Source organism: Artemia sp. Qi Xiang Cuo, chromosome 1, assembly GCF_049724085.1.
Source record: "Artemia sp. Qi Xiang Cuo chromosome 1, ASM4972408v1, whole genome shotgun sequence".
NCBI classification, from domain to species: Eukaryota; Metazoa; Arthropoda; class Branchiopoda; order Anostraca; family Artemiidae; genus Artemia; species Artemia sp. Qi Xiang Cuo.
Window position 1 is genome coordinate 66,831,327 of NC_142794.1, and position 15,143 is coordinate 66,846,469.

Consider the following 15,143-nt stretch of genomic DNA (forward strand, 5'->3'; position numbering starts at 1 on the left):
CAGTCCTACCCATCAAAAGTTACGCGTCTGAGAAAATTAGGCTTATTTTCGAAAAAAGGGGGAAAGACCCCCTAGAAGTTATAGAATTTTAATGAAAATCACATCATCAGATTCAGCGTATCAAAGAACCTTACTGTAGAGGTTTCAAGCTCCTATCTACAAAAATGTGGAATTTTGTAATTTATGCCAGAAGAAAGATCACGGATGCGTGTTTATTTGTTGTTTTTGTTGTTTTTTTTTCCCCGGGGGTGACCGTATCGACCCAGTGGTCCTAGAATATCGTGGGAGGACTCATTGGAACGAAATTAAAAGTTCTAGTGCCCTTTTTAATGACCAAAAAAATGGAGGGCAACTAGGCCCCCTCCCACCTCATTTTTTTCCCAAAGTCACCTGATCAAAATTTTAAGATAGCCATTTTGTTCAGCATGGTTGAAAATATGATAACTATGTCCTTTAGGATGACTTAATCCCATAAAGTCCCCGGGGGGAGGGCTGAAAGTTATGAACTTTACCCAATGTTAACATATAGTATTGGTTATTAGGAAGTATTATTTCCCAGCATTATTTAAAAAAAAGATAAAAAAAAACAGTTTTCCAACTGAAAATAAGGAGTAACATCAAAACTTAAAACGAACAGAAAATATTACGTGTATTATTGGGTTCACCCCCTAGTCAATACCTCGCTCTTTAAGCCAAAGATTTTTTAGTACTTTCATAAGAGCTATTTATTCTAAATAACTGCCTTTGTGATTAAGGGGTCATTTTTAAAGAATTGGAACAAAATTCGAACTTTAGCTTAAAGAGCGAGGTATTGACTTGGGGGCAAGCTCCCTAATACATGTTTGAAAAATATATGAATATAGAAGTTCGTTACATAAGTTAATTCGTAAGTTACGTATATTTATTACTAATAAAAACGTTCGTAAATAAAATTAAACAAGTTTCGAGAAGGCCATTTAACCAAATAAAAGTAAAATTAATATGCAAATTTTGCTTTAATTATTCATGTACGGTGAGCCAAAATCAGAACCTGCATTAATTCACAAACGTTCAAAAATTAAATAAAAAAAACAAGTTTTCTTAACTGAAAGTAAGGAACGACGTTAAAACTTAAAACGAACAGAAATTATTCCGTATACGAAATGGGCTGTCCCCTCCTCAACGCCTCGCTCTTTACGTTAAAGTTTGACTTTCTCACAACTCTTATTTTTTTTAAACAATAAAAAACTTTAGCGTAAAGAGCGAGGCATTGAGGAGGGGACAGCCCCTTTCATATACGGAATAATTTCTCATCGTTTTAAGTTTTAACCTCGTTCCTTACTTTCAGTTAAGAAAACTTGCTTTTTTTATTTAATTAATGTAAGGTTCTACCGCAACGCTGCCAAAAATTGTTCAGATTTTCTGGACATCAAACAGTACGTGGTAACGAACTGTAAGTAAGGAGCGGCCCGGCTCAATGGTAACCGAAATTCTAGAAAACAGGTTTTTGATACCAATAGATACATGAAAAGAATCAGATTTCAATGCTGAATTCAAATATATAATTTTTCTGGTAGTAGGGAGGCGGATGGGTCGGGGATTATTTGGGAGAATATTTCCTAGAATAAAGTTTTTATGTGGGAAAGGGTCTTGCTTTGGAGGGGGTGTCAGATTTTCCAGCATTATTTAAAAAAAGATCAGAAATTAAATATAAAAAAAACAAGTTTTTCAACTGAAATTAAGGAGTAGGCCTAACATCAAAACTTAAAACGAACAGAAAATATTACGTGTATGGTTGGGTTCACCCCTTATTCAATACCAGTAGAGGAGGGGGTGTTACTCCGGTACCCACACCATATAGGGGCATAGAACCACGTGGTTTATGGTTTTCTCAGTGAGAATGAAAAAACAGGAATTTTCTCACTTGAAAAACCATGAATTTTGTCACATTTATGGTTGTTTTCATGGATGGTTATGGATGATTTATGGTTTTTGTCAGTGAGAATTTGAAAAACCATGAATTTTGTCACATTTATGTCTGTTTTTATGGTTTTTGTCAGTGAGAATTTGAAAAACAGGAACTTTATCACATTTTTTTTTTTTTTTTTTTTTTTTTTCAGTTATAATTTGAAAAAACAGGAACTTACACACTCAAAAAACCATCCACCACGTGGTGCTGTCACGAGTCAGAACACCTGTGCTGTCGACCTCAATTCACCTATCGTGAATCAATAATTCCCCTTAGAAACAACAAATTAATTTCCCTTTCTTGACAGATCAATCAATCAATGACATCATCTGTCAGACTTTAAAAATTTCGCCTAGAAACATTTCTCCAGGAATAGATCCAAATCATTAATGTCTTTGCCTCGGGAACAGTTTTACTGGTCGAACTCCAAAGGATATTAATAACTAAAGGCCATGGAAACAATTAGGCAAGAAACATCTGAGCGATGAATTGTTTTAGCGCGCGAAAAGGTTTCATATTAATTTGAAATGCGTTAGCTCAGAGATGCCAATAACAAATGAACACGCTGAATTTACGTTTAGGGATAATTTGTGCGAAACCGTTTTAGACAGGTTATGGAACTATTTCGGCGAAACAGATAGAGACATTTTAAAAGAAGATTTTTGAAGAGATTTTAGAAGAGAATTTGAGTGTGGTCGTTATAATACACAAGTTTCATTTGAACAGTGTTGTGAGGTCCTCTAACCCAACCCAAAGGGTTCCAATCCTCCTACCCCAACCCCGAAGGAAGCCCCCGGTCCTCAAAGGGCCCCCCCGCTCCCAAAGGGCCACCGGCGCCCCCCAAAGGCCCACCCAGACCCCCAAAGGCCATCCCCAGGCCCCAAATGTCCCCCAGGCTCCCAACTGCCCCCCTGGACACTCAAAGGCCCCCCAAGCTCCCAAAGGGCCACCGGCGCCCCAAAGGCCCACCCAGACCCCCAACTGCTAAGAAACCTAGCTCAGAAAAGTCAAAAATATCAAACTAGTCATCCCAAACTATATGTTTCAGACAACAAACACCTATGAAAGGCTAAGAAATCCAGCTCAGAAAAGTCAAAAGTAGCAATCCACCCACCCCAAATCATAGGTTTCAGACACTAGACACCTATGAAAGACTAAGAAATCCAACTCAGAAAAGTCAAAAGTAGCAATCCATCCACCCCAAATCATAGGTTTCATAGAATACACAACTATGAACGACTAAGAAATCCAGCTCAGAAAACTCAAAAATAGCAAACTATTCATCCCAAACTATAGGTTTCAGACAACATTCACCTACGAAATACTAGAAAACCTTAGCTCAAAAAGCCTGAAATAGCAAATTACACATCCCAAATTATAATGTTCTGACAGCACATACCTATGAAAGGCTAACAAGCCTAGCTCAGAAAAGTCGAAAATAGCAAACTACACATCCCAAATCATAGGTTTAAGACACTACACACATATGAAAGACTAAGATCTCCAACTCAGAAAAGCCCGAAATAGTAATTTACATATCCCAAATCATAAGTTTCAGACAACATTCACCTACGAAATACTAAGAAACCTAGCTCATAAAAGCCTGAAATAGCAAACTACTCATCCCAAACTATTGGTTTCAGACAACATTCACCTAGGAAATACTAGGAAACCTTAGCTCAGAAAAGCCTGAAATAGCAAACTACACATCCCAAATCATAGGTTTCATAGAACATACATCAACGAAAGACGGGTGCTCGGGGAGAGCCTGGGAGGGAGTGGGGGGCCGTGGTGGGTGGGGGGGCCGTGGGGCGCTCGGGGGGACGGGGGGGTCCGGGGGGATGGGCTTGGGGGGTCGGGATAGGCCATTGGGGGGTCGGGGGGGGCCTTGGGGGCGCCGGGTGGGCCTTTGGGTGCCTGGGGGACATTTGGGGACCGGTGGAGGGCCTTTGGGACCCCTTTGGCCCTCTGGGAGCTCGATGTGCCTTTGGGGGGCCCGGGGATGGCATTTGGGGGTCTGGGTGGGCCTTTGGGGCGCCGGTGGCCCTTTGGGAGCTTGGGGGGCCTTTGAGTGTCCGGGGGGACAGTTGGGAGCCTGGGGGACATTTGGGGCCTGGGGATGGCCTTTGGGGGTCTGGGTGGGCCTTTGGGGGACCGGTGGAGGGCCTTTGGGAGTTTGGGGGACATTTGGGGACCGGTGGAGGGCCTTTGGGACCCCGTTGGTCCTTTGGGAGCTCGATGGGCCTTTGGGGGGCCCGGGGATGGCCATTGGGGGTCTGGGTGGGCCTTTGGGGCACATGGGAGGGCCTTTGGGGACAGGGAGGGCCTTTGGGGGCCTGGGGGACATTTGGAGACCGGTGGAGGGCCTTTGGGACCCCGTTGGTCCTTTGGGAGCTCGTTGGGCCTTTGGGGGGCCCGGGGATGGCCTTTGGGGGTCTGGGTGGGTCTTTGGGGGCGCCGGTGGCTCTTTGGGAGACCGGGGGACCTTTGAGGACCGGGGGGAGGGCCTTTGGGGTCCAGGTGCCCTTTGGGGGTCCGGGGGGCCCTTTGAGGACCAGAGGAGGGCCTTTGGGTGCCTGGGGGACATTTGGGGGTCTGGGTGGGTCTTTGGGGGCGCCGGTGGCTCTTTGGGAGCCCGGGGGACCTTTGAGGACCGGGGGGAGGGCCTTTGGGGGTCCGGAGGGGCAGTTGGGGGTCTGGGTGGGCCTTTGGGGCGCCGGTGGCCCTTTGGGAGCTTGGGGGGCCTTTGAGTGTCCGGGGGGGCAGTTGGGAGCCTGGGGGACATTTGGGGCCTGGGGATGGCCTTTGGAGGTCTGGGTGGGCCTTTGGGGGGCGCCGGGGGCCCTTGGGGCGCTGGGGGGCCCTGTGCGGACCGGGGGCTTCCTTCGGGGTTGGGGTAGGAGGATTGGAACCCTTTGGGTTGGGTTAGAGGACCTCACAACACTGTTCAAATGAAACTTGTGTATTATAACAACCACACTCAAATTCTCTTCTAAAATCTCTTCAAAAATCTTCTTTTAAAATGTCTCTATCTGTTTCGCCGAAATAATTCCATAACCTGTCTAGAACGGTTTCGCCCAAATAATCCCTAAACGTAAATTCAGCATGTTCCTTTGTTATTGGCATCTCTGTGCTAACGCATTTCAAATTAATAAGAAACCTTTTCGCGCGCTAAAACAATTCATCGCTAAGATGTTTCTTGCCTAATTGTTTCCATGGCCTTTGGTTATTAATATCCTTTGGAGTTCGACCAGTAGAACTGTTCCCGAGGCAAAGACATTAATGATTTGGATCTATTCCTGGAGAAATGTTTCTAGGCGAAAATTTTAAAGTCTGACAGATGATGTCATTGATTGATTGATCTGTCAAGAAAGGCGAAATTAATTTGTTGTTTCTAAGTGGAATTATTTATTCACGATAGGTGAATTGAGGTCGACAGCACAGGTGTTCTGACTCGTGACAGCACCACGTGGTTTATAGTTTTCTCAGTGAGAAAGTTCCTGTTTTTTCAAATTCTCACTGACAAAAACCATAAAAACATACAAAAATGTGAGAAAGTTCCTGTTTTTCAAATTCTCACTGACAAAAACCATAAAAACATACAAAAATGTGAGAAAGTTCATGGTTTTTCAAATTCTCACTGACAAAAACCATAAATCATCCATAACCATCCATGAAAACAACCATAAATGTGAGAAAACTCATGGTTTTTCAAGTGAGAAAATTCCGGTTTTTTCATTCTCACTGAGAAAACCATAAACCACGTGGTTCTATGCCCCTATATGGTGTGGGTACCGGAGTAACACCCCCTCCTCTACTAATACCTCGCTCTTTAAGCCAAAGATTTTTTAGTACTTTCATAAGAGCTATTTATTCTAAATAACGGCCTTCGTGATTAAGCGGTCACTTTTAAAGAATTGGAACGAAATTCGAACTTTAGCTTAAAGAGCGAGGTATTGACTAGGGGCCGAGCCCCCTAATATACGTATTAAAAACATATGAATATAGAAGATCGTTACGTAAGTTAATTCGTAAGTTAGGCATATTTATTATTAATAAAAACGTTTGTAAATAAAATTAAACAAGTTTCGAGAAATCGATTTAACGAAAAGAAAGTAAAATTAATATACACATTTTGTTTTAATTTTTTTCTTACGATAAGCAAAAATCAAAACCCGCATCATTTCAAAAACGTTCAAAAATTAAATAAAAAAACAAGTTTTTTTTAACAGAAAGTAAGGAACGAGGTTAAAACTTAAAACAAACAGAAATTATTCCGTATATGAAGGGGCTGTCCCCTCCTCAACGCCTCGCTCTTTACGCTAAAGTTTGACTTTCTCACAACTCTTTATTTTTTTAAACAATAAAAAACTTTAGCGTAAAGAGCGAGGCGTTGAGGAGGGGACAGCCCCTTTCATATACGGAATAATTTCTGTTCGTTTTAAGTTTTAACGTCGTTCCTTACTTTCAGTTAAAAAAAAACTTGTTTTTTTATTTAATTTTCTTAATCAAACAATGCTCTAAGAGTAAGTTAATAATTCACACATTTTTTTCGACTTTTTTAAATTCAAAATACTGTCAAATGTAAGGAAAATTTCAAATGTAAGGAAAATTTCCAGGGGGGATTCTCCGCAGAAGAGAATTTCCGTAGGGGTGGGGGGAAATTTGTTCGCCGAGTTTTTTCATTGGACAACACAGTTTTTTTCTTTTTTTTATCTGAAAAAAAAAACCAAAGTGCATCTTTTGGATGCCATGTGGCTTTTTATGATTGCCTTATTAAGCCAAATCTACCCAGAGCAATTAAATGTAAAAATTAGTTCATAATTAAGCCCATAATTAGCTCTCTATGATGTCAATGTGTCCGACCCAGCCTTTTCATTTCAACAATGTCACCCAAGCTGCGCTGTTAGTGTACCGTGTGGTACTTTTTGACGACCTAATCGAGTCTAATATATGAAAAGACATAAGATATAAAAATTAGCTTTGATGAGTCCTTAAACAGCTCTCAATGATGTTCTAGCGCCTCAATAGAGATGAAGAAGAATTAGAGGACATATCGCTACTGCCCATGTAAAAAAGTGATTTTTTCTTGTTGTTTAAGGAGGGGGTTGTAATTTTCTTGTATAAGGTTTCGACAATGGCAATTTAGAAGGTGCAATGTTATTTGATGTGACACCAGTTTCGAACCACTTACAAATGAATGACGCGATGCACGGGGCTGTTGGAATAGTGCGTTGTTCAACGGCGAGATTTCATCCTTTATGATGGGCATGGGAGTTGAAGGAAGTGGAAGGAGATATGCATTTTAATATTAACAGTAAAGCTGGCAAAACCGAGCTTATTAAACTCACCATCACCCACCCAAAAGCTTGTGTCCAGCACATTACTGTCGTCTGCAGCAACTCATTGCTGAAGCCTTAGTAAAAGCTGAGTCCACTGCTTAATTTATGTGTGTTTATCTTTGCTATGTAGTAACTTTTCTTTCGTTACGGCTTGAAGAAAAATACCCTATTGAAGACTTAGGGAAGGAACGGCCTATCTCTACTTTTTAACTGCTTGGTACACCCCCCCCCTGTCAGGTGGAAGAGCACATGTACATGTGGTCCCAGGATCAGGAAAGCTGGGCTGCTAAATATTCTGTGAATTATTACTTCAAAACAAGCACGTCCGTAGGCTCAACAATGTCAGCAAAGATGGCCAAGCTTTCGGTTTCTTAACAAGCTTTGTAAAAACCAGCTTTGTCCAGCTCTCAAATTTGATGTGTTTTATAACGTAGTTAAAAATACAATTTATGTTAATTTTAATTGGTTATAACAGGTTAATGAAATCAATTATGAGTAGAGCTTCTTACTTTCTTTCTTTGGCTCAAAACTTTTAAAGAGCAACGGAAAGTGGAACAACAAGAAGAAGGTATTCAAAATGCATTTGATTCCCATCTACGTCTTCTTATCTTCTTATCTCGTTACACAATAACAGAAAATGAAGACAATCTTAAAAGTGAAATAATCTCATCTTTGTCCAAACTAATTAACAAGCGTAATCTAATTAATGGTCTAGCCTCATCTTTGGCTCATATTTGAGACGGCCCCTTTATACAAAGAGACTTGATTTTCTCTTAGACTAACGGGAGAAAATTCGGAACAGAATCATAAGAATTTTCAGACATGTTCAAAACACATTTAGGCTTTTGTATTTCACAAGTTTTACAACATCCCTTTTCCCACAGGTGGTTTAGAGGAGGGGGATTAAGGGGGAACTTTTACTGGGCGTAGAAATTTTAGGGGCGCAAATTTGAAGTAAATTATCTAACATTTATAATGATTTTGTATTTTTTGAAATTTTATCTTTATCAAAATAAAGCAGAGGTCGTAGTTGGTAGCAAGTTACTTACATACTGTAATACTAAAATAGGAATTTATTTTCTGGTGGAGGGGAGGGGGTCAAATTTAGGGGAAGTCCAAGTATGGTAACAACCTAAAAAGAAGCAGTTTATACGAAAAATGAGTAAATCTCTAAACCTCTGATATTTCAGAGGGGGAGAGGATCAATGCCAGAGTCATATTGACTTGATTTTTTATAATAAAAGAACACTAAGTTATAAATCGGGGTCAAAGGCCCATGGGCAACATTTTCGATACCTGCTTTAAAGAACCAAGGACACTAAAAATGAAATCTGATTCTTTAAATCGGTTAAATGGAAACTTATACAACCATACAAGTCCTTAAAAGTCAGGAAAACGCACGAACTCCATTCTAAAGAAAAGCCAACCATGTGCAGTTACGTAGTTTTACGCTTAGCGAGCGCCAAGTTTGAAGAATAACTAAAGTGCGTGAAAAATAAGCAGAAATATATCATCATGGATCTCTAGAAACTGTAATTCTTCTGATTGCTATATCAAAAGACAAAGACTGCCTTAAAACTAAGCTATAAATTAATATGGTCATTATTGAAATTACTCGAGATTGAGCACTTCACATTATTAGTGAATCGATTGACCTAAAAAGCAAAAGTGAATTGACTTACCTAAAAGCAATAGAATCCTTATTTTCTTCGGATTCAAAAATAACCACTATTATTACTTAATTTAAGCAGATTCCCGCTAGTCTATATTTGTTCAATAGCCCTATCAAACAGTTCGTGGTAACGAACTGTAAGTAAGGAACGACCCGGCTCAATAGTAACCGAAATTCTAAAAAACAGAATTCTGACACCAGTAGATACATCAAAAGAATTGGATTTTATGCTGATTTCAAATATATAAGTTTCATCAAATTTAACCAAACATTATGAGCCTGAAAACAATTGCCTTAATTTCGAAAAAAAGGGGGAAACACCCCCTAAAAGTGATAGAATCTTAATAAAACTCAAACCATGAGATTCAGGGCAACAGAAAACACTCTGTAGATGTTTCACGCTCCTATCTGCAAAAAAGCGGAATTTTGTATTTTTTGCCAGAAGAAATATCACGGATGGGTGTTTATTATTTTTTTTTTTTTCCAGGGGTCATCGTATCGATCCAGTAGTCCTAGGATATCGTGAGAGGGCTCATTCGAACGGAAATGGAAAGTTCTAGTGCCCTTTTTAAGTGACCAAAAAAATTGGAGGGCAACTTGGCCCCCTCCCACGCTCATTTTTTTCCCAAAGTCACCCAATCAAAATTTAGAGATTGCCATTTTGTTCTGCATGGCCGAAAATCTAATAAATATGCCTTTGAGGATGATATAGTCCCCCAAGGGCGGATCCAGGATTTTTTTTCGGGGGGTTTTTACTAATTTTTGATTCAGTTTTCGACTAATTTTACTGATTTTTACCTAGGTTTTACTAATTTTCGACTTATTTTCGACTCGGTCAAAAATTTCCAGGGGGGTTCAAACCGGGTAACCCCTCCCCCTGGATACGGCCTTGTAGTCTTCCACAGCTCCCGGGGGAAGGGCTGCAAGTTATGAACTTTGCCTTTTGTTTACATATAGTATTGGTTATTGGGAAGTATACAGACGTTTTCAGGAGGGATTTTTTCTGGGTGGGGGGGGGGGGTCGGATGAGTTGATTAAGTGGGAGGATCTTTTCATAGAGGATGTTTCCTTGGGGGAAGGGATATTTCTATGAAGGGGACACCGGATTTCCCAGCATTATTTAAAAAAATAACAAGTTTTTTCAACTGAAAGTAAGCAGCAATATTAAAACTCAAAACGAACAGAAATTATGACGTATATGAGGGGGCTCGCCCCCTAGTCAATACCTCGCTCTTTACGCTAAAGTTTTTTTTGAACTTTCAAAAGAGCCATCTATCCTAATTAAACGGCCTTTGTGATTCAGGGGTTTGTGATTCGAACAAAATTCGAACTTTAGCGTAAAGAGCGAGGTATTGACTAGGAGGCGAACCTCCTCATATACGCAATAATTTCTGTTCGCTTTAAGTTTTAATGTTGCTCCTTACTTTCAGCTGAAAAAACATGTTTTTTTTACTTAATTGAACGTAAAGGCTGTAAAACTCTATTGATTCAACGATCAGATATGGATAAAAGAATGATAAAAGCTTTTGTTGGGCATGTTTGTAAAATGAAAATTTTCCGCTAGTTTCCTTTTAGGATTCAGTGAAGCAGCAAAAGAGAGAATTTGTAAAAACGGAAAGATCTTGATAGTGGTATAACAACCAAAAGAAAACCCCAGTTTTCAGGGATGAATATACCTAAGACGGAGCCAGGGGGCAAAACCTGTTTTCATTTTGATGTCCTTGGTACTTTAAGCCTTTAGGAGATTAAATACATTTTCTGGGTTGCTTAATGCTCAAAAAACATTCTTTAAGTCTCATAATATCTGGATATTTATTTTAAGGAAACAACAGGCTACCAAATGATATGGAAAAGCCACAGAAGCAATTTATGGAACAAGACAGAAGAGAAAACCTTTTGCCAAGCTCGAACTCCAGCTATATTCCATGAGGCAATCTTCAGGTTCCACGGGCGACCTTCTGAGTTTTTCTGATTACAGGAAAAATCAAGAGAAGAGAAATCAGTTGCACATTTGTTCATTACACCACTCTTGACTGTTTCTTTTGCTTTTTTAACTGCTTTAATCACTTCTTTTTTTTCTGCCAACTTTTCCTTTTTTGCTCCTTTTAATATTCTCTTCTTCTTTGACATCTCGCCAGCTTCCGTCACGTCTTCAGGCTTGGATTTCACCTGAAATTAGGTTAAGAGCATTTGTGAGAACAGTTAAGCTGCATACTTTATTTCCCCCTTTTTAGTATGCCTTCATTTCATGAAAAAGGGAGATAGATATTTCAGTCAATATGGCAAAACTCTGTTACTCAAATAAGAAAGCTAAAACCAATATAAAAAACTTTTGCCCCATTAAATAGAAGATCTAAAAAATTGTAATGCAGAACGTTAATAGCTAGGTATCTAAAATATACAGCATGTATTATACCCTTTACAATGAAAACCGGAGAAAAATTATTGAGAACGACATTTTACCCTAGTAAAAAAAGAAAAAAAGTAGTTTATATATTTTTGTATTCGGACTTCAGTAGTATCCCCGTAGGCACTTCGAGAAGTCAGATAGGAAATTAACTTGGGATTTCAAGCGGTCAGTACCCCCCGAAATACAAGCGGTCCCGCGATGCCAAGTTTTCACGTGAGGCAATATTGTTTCAGTAAGATTAATAGAGGTGTGATCGGGATAATACACAAGTAGCAATCATAGGGTATTCTAAGCGGAGCTCCTAGACCCTCACACTTGCGTAATGCGATCAGCTGTTCCCTGGTGTTATGGCGCAATTTTGTTTCAGTATTGGCGGAATTCAAAGGATTCCAAGTGTTTCCACTTTTTTTTATATGATTAATCGGAGTGTGGTCGGGATATTTAACAAGTACCAATAATAGGGAATTAGCATAGGGAATCTATAAGTGTAGGTCCTAGTCCCTCACACCTGGGCACTGCGGTCAGCTCGCAAGATGAGCCCCTCGCGCTTTAAAGTCAGTCATAGGAAAAATAGCATAGGATTTTAAAAACATACCCTACAGCACGCCCTCTGACGTCACGACACACTCTCGCCCTTAAACGGTCAGATAGGAAAATAAACATGGGATTCCTACGGGAGCCCTCTGACCTCATGACACACTCTTGCACTTTAAACGGTCAGATAGCAGATTAACATGGCATTTGACTTCCCCTAGCAAGCTTCATTTTTATCGATTCCTCGAAAAAATGGAAGCCCCATATCTATTGATTTCTCTGCAAGATGGCTAGGTGTCCGCCCTTTGTTTTTCTCTCTAAAAAGAAGCCCCATATCTATTGATTTCCCTGGAAGACGCTCAGGTGTTCCCCCTTTTGTTTTTCCCTCGAAAAATAGAAGCCTCATATCTATCGATTTCCCTGGAAGACGTCTAGTTGTTCCACCTAACAGGCCCCCATACAGGTCTCTATTGATTTCCCCGGAAGAGGCTCAAGCGTTCCCCTAGCAGCGCGCCATTTTTATCCCGTAGCACTAAATATCTAGGGGAAGGACAGATCTGCATCAGTATCGTTCAGATTTTTGAAGGCGAGACAACTCTTAAGAAAAAGAAATGGATAGTTCGCGTTATCAAAAGATTAGTCTCTAGTATTTCCTAACCCCTTCCTCCTCCAAGTCCGCCTTCCGATGATAAGGAATGAATTCAAAAGAAATTATTCTTTTTTATGGAAAAGCTTTCTTTTTTATCTCACACGTTCAAAATCAATATTCCTTAAAATCTATCATGTCCCCTCTTGTCTAAAATTGGCAAACAACTATAGTTTTTCACCTCACACGTTCAAAATCAGTAATCCTTTAAATCTATCACGTCCCCTCTTGTCTAAAATTGGCAAACAAATGTACTGAATAAAGTCATTTTGGAAAGGGACTTTTGTAAACAATTAATCCCGCAAAGAAGGGTTGCTTTGCTGTCAATAAACCTTGCGGGTAATGATCCATTATTCAATCAACCTAGGTCACTAATTCTAGCTTTTATTTCTTGCAAGTTATGCAATAAAACATTTATTCCTCTCTAATTCTACTCTTTTACTTTCTTGAAAAAAGGGGGCGAGATCTGTCCTAGAAACCTATTATTCTCAGCCTATTCTTTTTTTGTAATACATTTAAACAGTTTCGTACAAAAACATTTCTAGCGTTACTATTGTCTATTATAGGGAGAATAAAATACTCGTTCAGAACAAAAGTTTTCCTTTTTCATCATACACAAGTTATTAGTTGAATTCTAGCCCCTTAGCTTTGATGTTATCTCATTAGTCCTAGGCGGTTGGGTTCTATCTGCCCCAAAACGAATCATACTATATTTTAAAAGCTTGAGGGGGTTCTTTGGGCAATGGCAGATGTTTTTAACAACAAAAAAATAAGGCTTCTAGAAGGGAGTGCAATTTCCCTAGTAAGTTCATCAAAAAATTCTAGTTTAGCTACTTTTGTCCTTGGGGGGGAATGAGACAAGGTGGATATTATGAGGTTGGGATCCAATTAAATAGTCTTAATTTCGAATTCTTGGATTTTATAGTCTCGTAGACGAATAATATTTTAAGAGAGTTTCTAGACAAAATTATGCTTTCCAATAAATTTAGTTTTTCTTTTCTTCTGTAGTAGGGAGTGCTAATTTATACTAAATTTTCTTTTCTTCTGAAGAAGGGAGTGCTATTTCACATAATTTATACTACATTTTATTTTGTTTTCTAAGATTTCCCCGCCCTCCCCCCTCCAAGCAGGAGAGCTAGGGGTAATGCAGTGACCCCTGTACAAGTCGCATGGTCTTCAGTTGTTCAATATGGTCATTGGCCAAGGTCTTCAGTCTCTTCCAAACCAGCGCTGCCTGTGCAAGCTGTACCCTCGTCGGAAACTCCAGTCCATCGAACTACTGTGCAACCGGCGCAAGCCCCCACCCATCTAGCCGCTGCCCCACCTACGCAAGACCGTGACATCACTGGTCCCGCTTTCAGGAAATTAAAGAGTGGGTGGCTTCATATGCGATGGCGAGCCCCACCGCTCTATCTGTGCAAGCCCATGACTTCGCCGGACCATCTGCACGAGAGCATGACATCGCTGGCCAGTCCATTGACCATTATGTTTTACCGGGGCCTACAAGAGCACCCAAGTAAAGGCGGAATTTGAAGAAGTAAGTAATTTTTTCAACCTAATAAAGCCATCTTTTCACTATTTTTTTTCTTTTCAACCTGATAATGACATCTTTTATATTCTCTGACTACTAAAGTCACTTATCACTATTTTTTTCAACCTAATAATGATGTTTTTCACTAGTTTTTCTAGTTTACCGTCAGAGTCTTTCATTTAATCTTTTCAGGCCTTGAAAGAGTTTCTATTCTTTTAAGTGCTTACTCTTTAGTTTTGTCTTTTCACTATTTTTTTATGTGCTCGGAATATTGAAACCTAGTTTTAAAGCCCCATCCCTCAGAGATATCTAAAAATAATTACATTTTTTCACCATTCCAAGCTTTGATTGGCTTTTCACTCTTTTCTAAATTCTTTTATTCATTTAAGTGCTTACTCTTGGTTTGTCTTTTCGCTTTTTTTCTAAGTTGTCGAAAAAACAGTTCCTAAGACATTAAAAGTTTTCCAGGGCTTTTCGTTAGTTCTGGATTAATATCTTTTATCATTAGTTTCGCCATTTCACTAATAAAGACATTTTTCACCAATTTTATTTTTCACTCTAATAATTTTATTTTTTATTCTAAATCTAAATTCTTTAAGTGCTTACTCGTTAGTATTGTCTTTTCACTATTTTCTTATGTGGTTCGAATATTGGAGGTCCAAGTTATAGCCCATCCCTCATTAGTTTGGGCATCTAAAAAAAATAGCTAAAACTAGTGTTGTCACTAAGAAGGTTATTTCAGGGTTCCTATTAATGGGGGGGAGGTCCCCTGGGGGAAATGGGAACATTTCTTTTCTGGAAATAACTAAGAACATGACTTGAACATTTGTCGGGGTAACTACATTACTTTTCACAGCTTAATAATAAGCCGCTAGTCCGTTATTTTTGAAGACTTTGAGATTATTATTATTTTCATACCTAAGAGGAAATTTTCTTTGAGACGTTGTACCTAAGAGGAAATTTTTTTAGACTAGATTTAGTTGAGACGTTGGGTGGGGAAGATTGTGTTGGCACAGCTATGGCTGCTCTTATTAAAACAGCAAATGAGGCAATTTCATGG

General features: G+C 39.5%; 1 protein-coding gene across 1 annotated transcript in view; it reads right to left on the bottom strand.

The window, feature by feature from the left end:
* The window catches only part of LOC148956620 (uncharacterized), a 60,813-nt gene that overhangs the window by 18,867 nt on the left and 26,803 nt on the right, over window positions 1-15,143 (bottom strand). Inside the window, exon 2 of the mRNA XM_089095941.1 lies at window positions 10,856-11,131. Coding sequence (XP_088952067.1) covers window positions 10,856-11,131 — 276 coding nt within the window. The remainder of the gene's footprint in view (window positions 1-10,855; window positions 11,132-15,143) is intronic.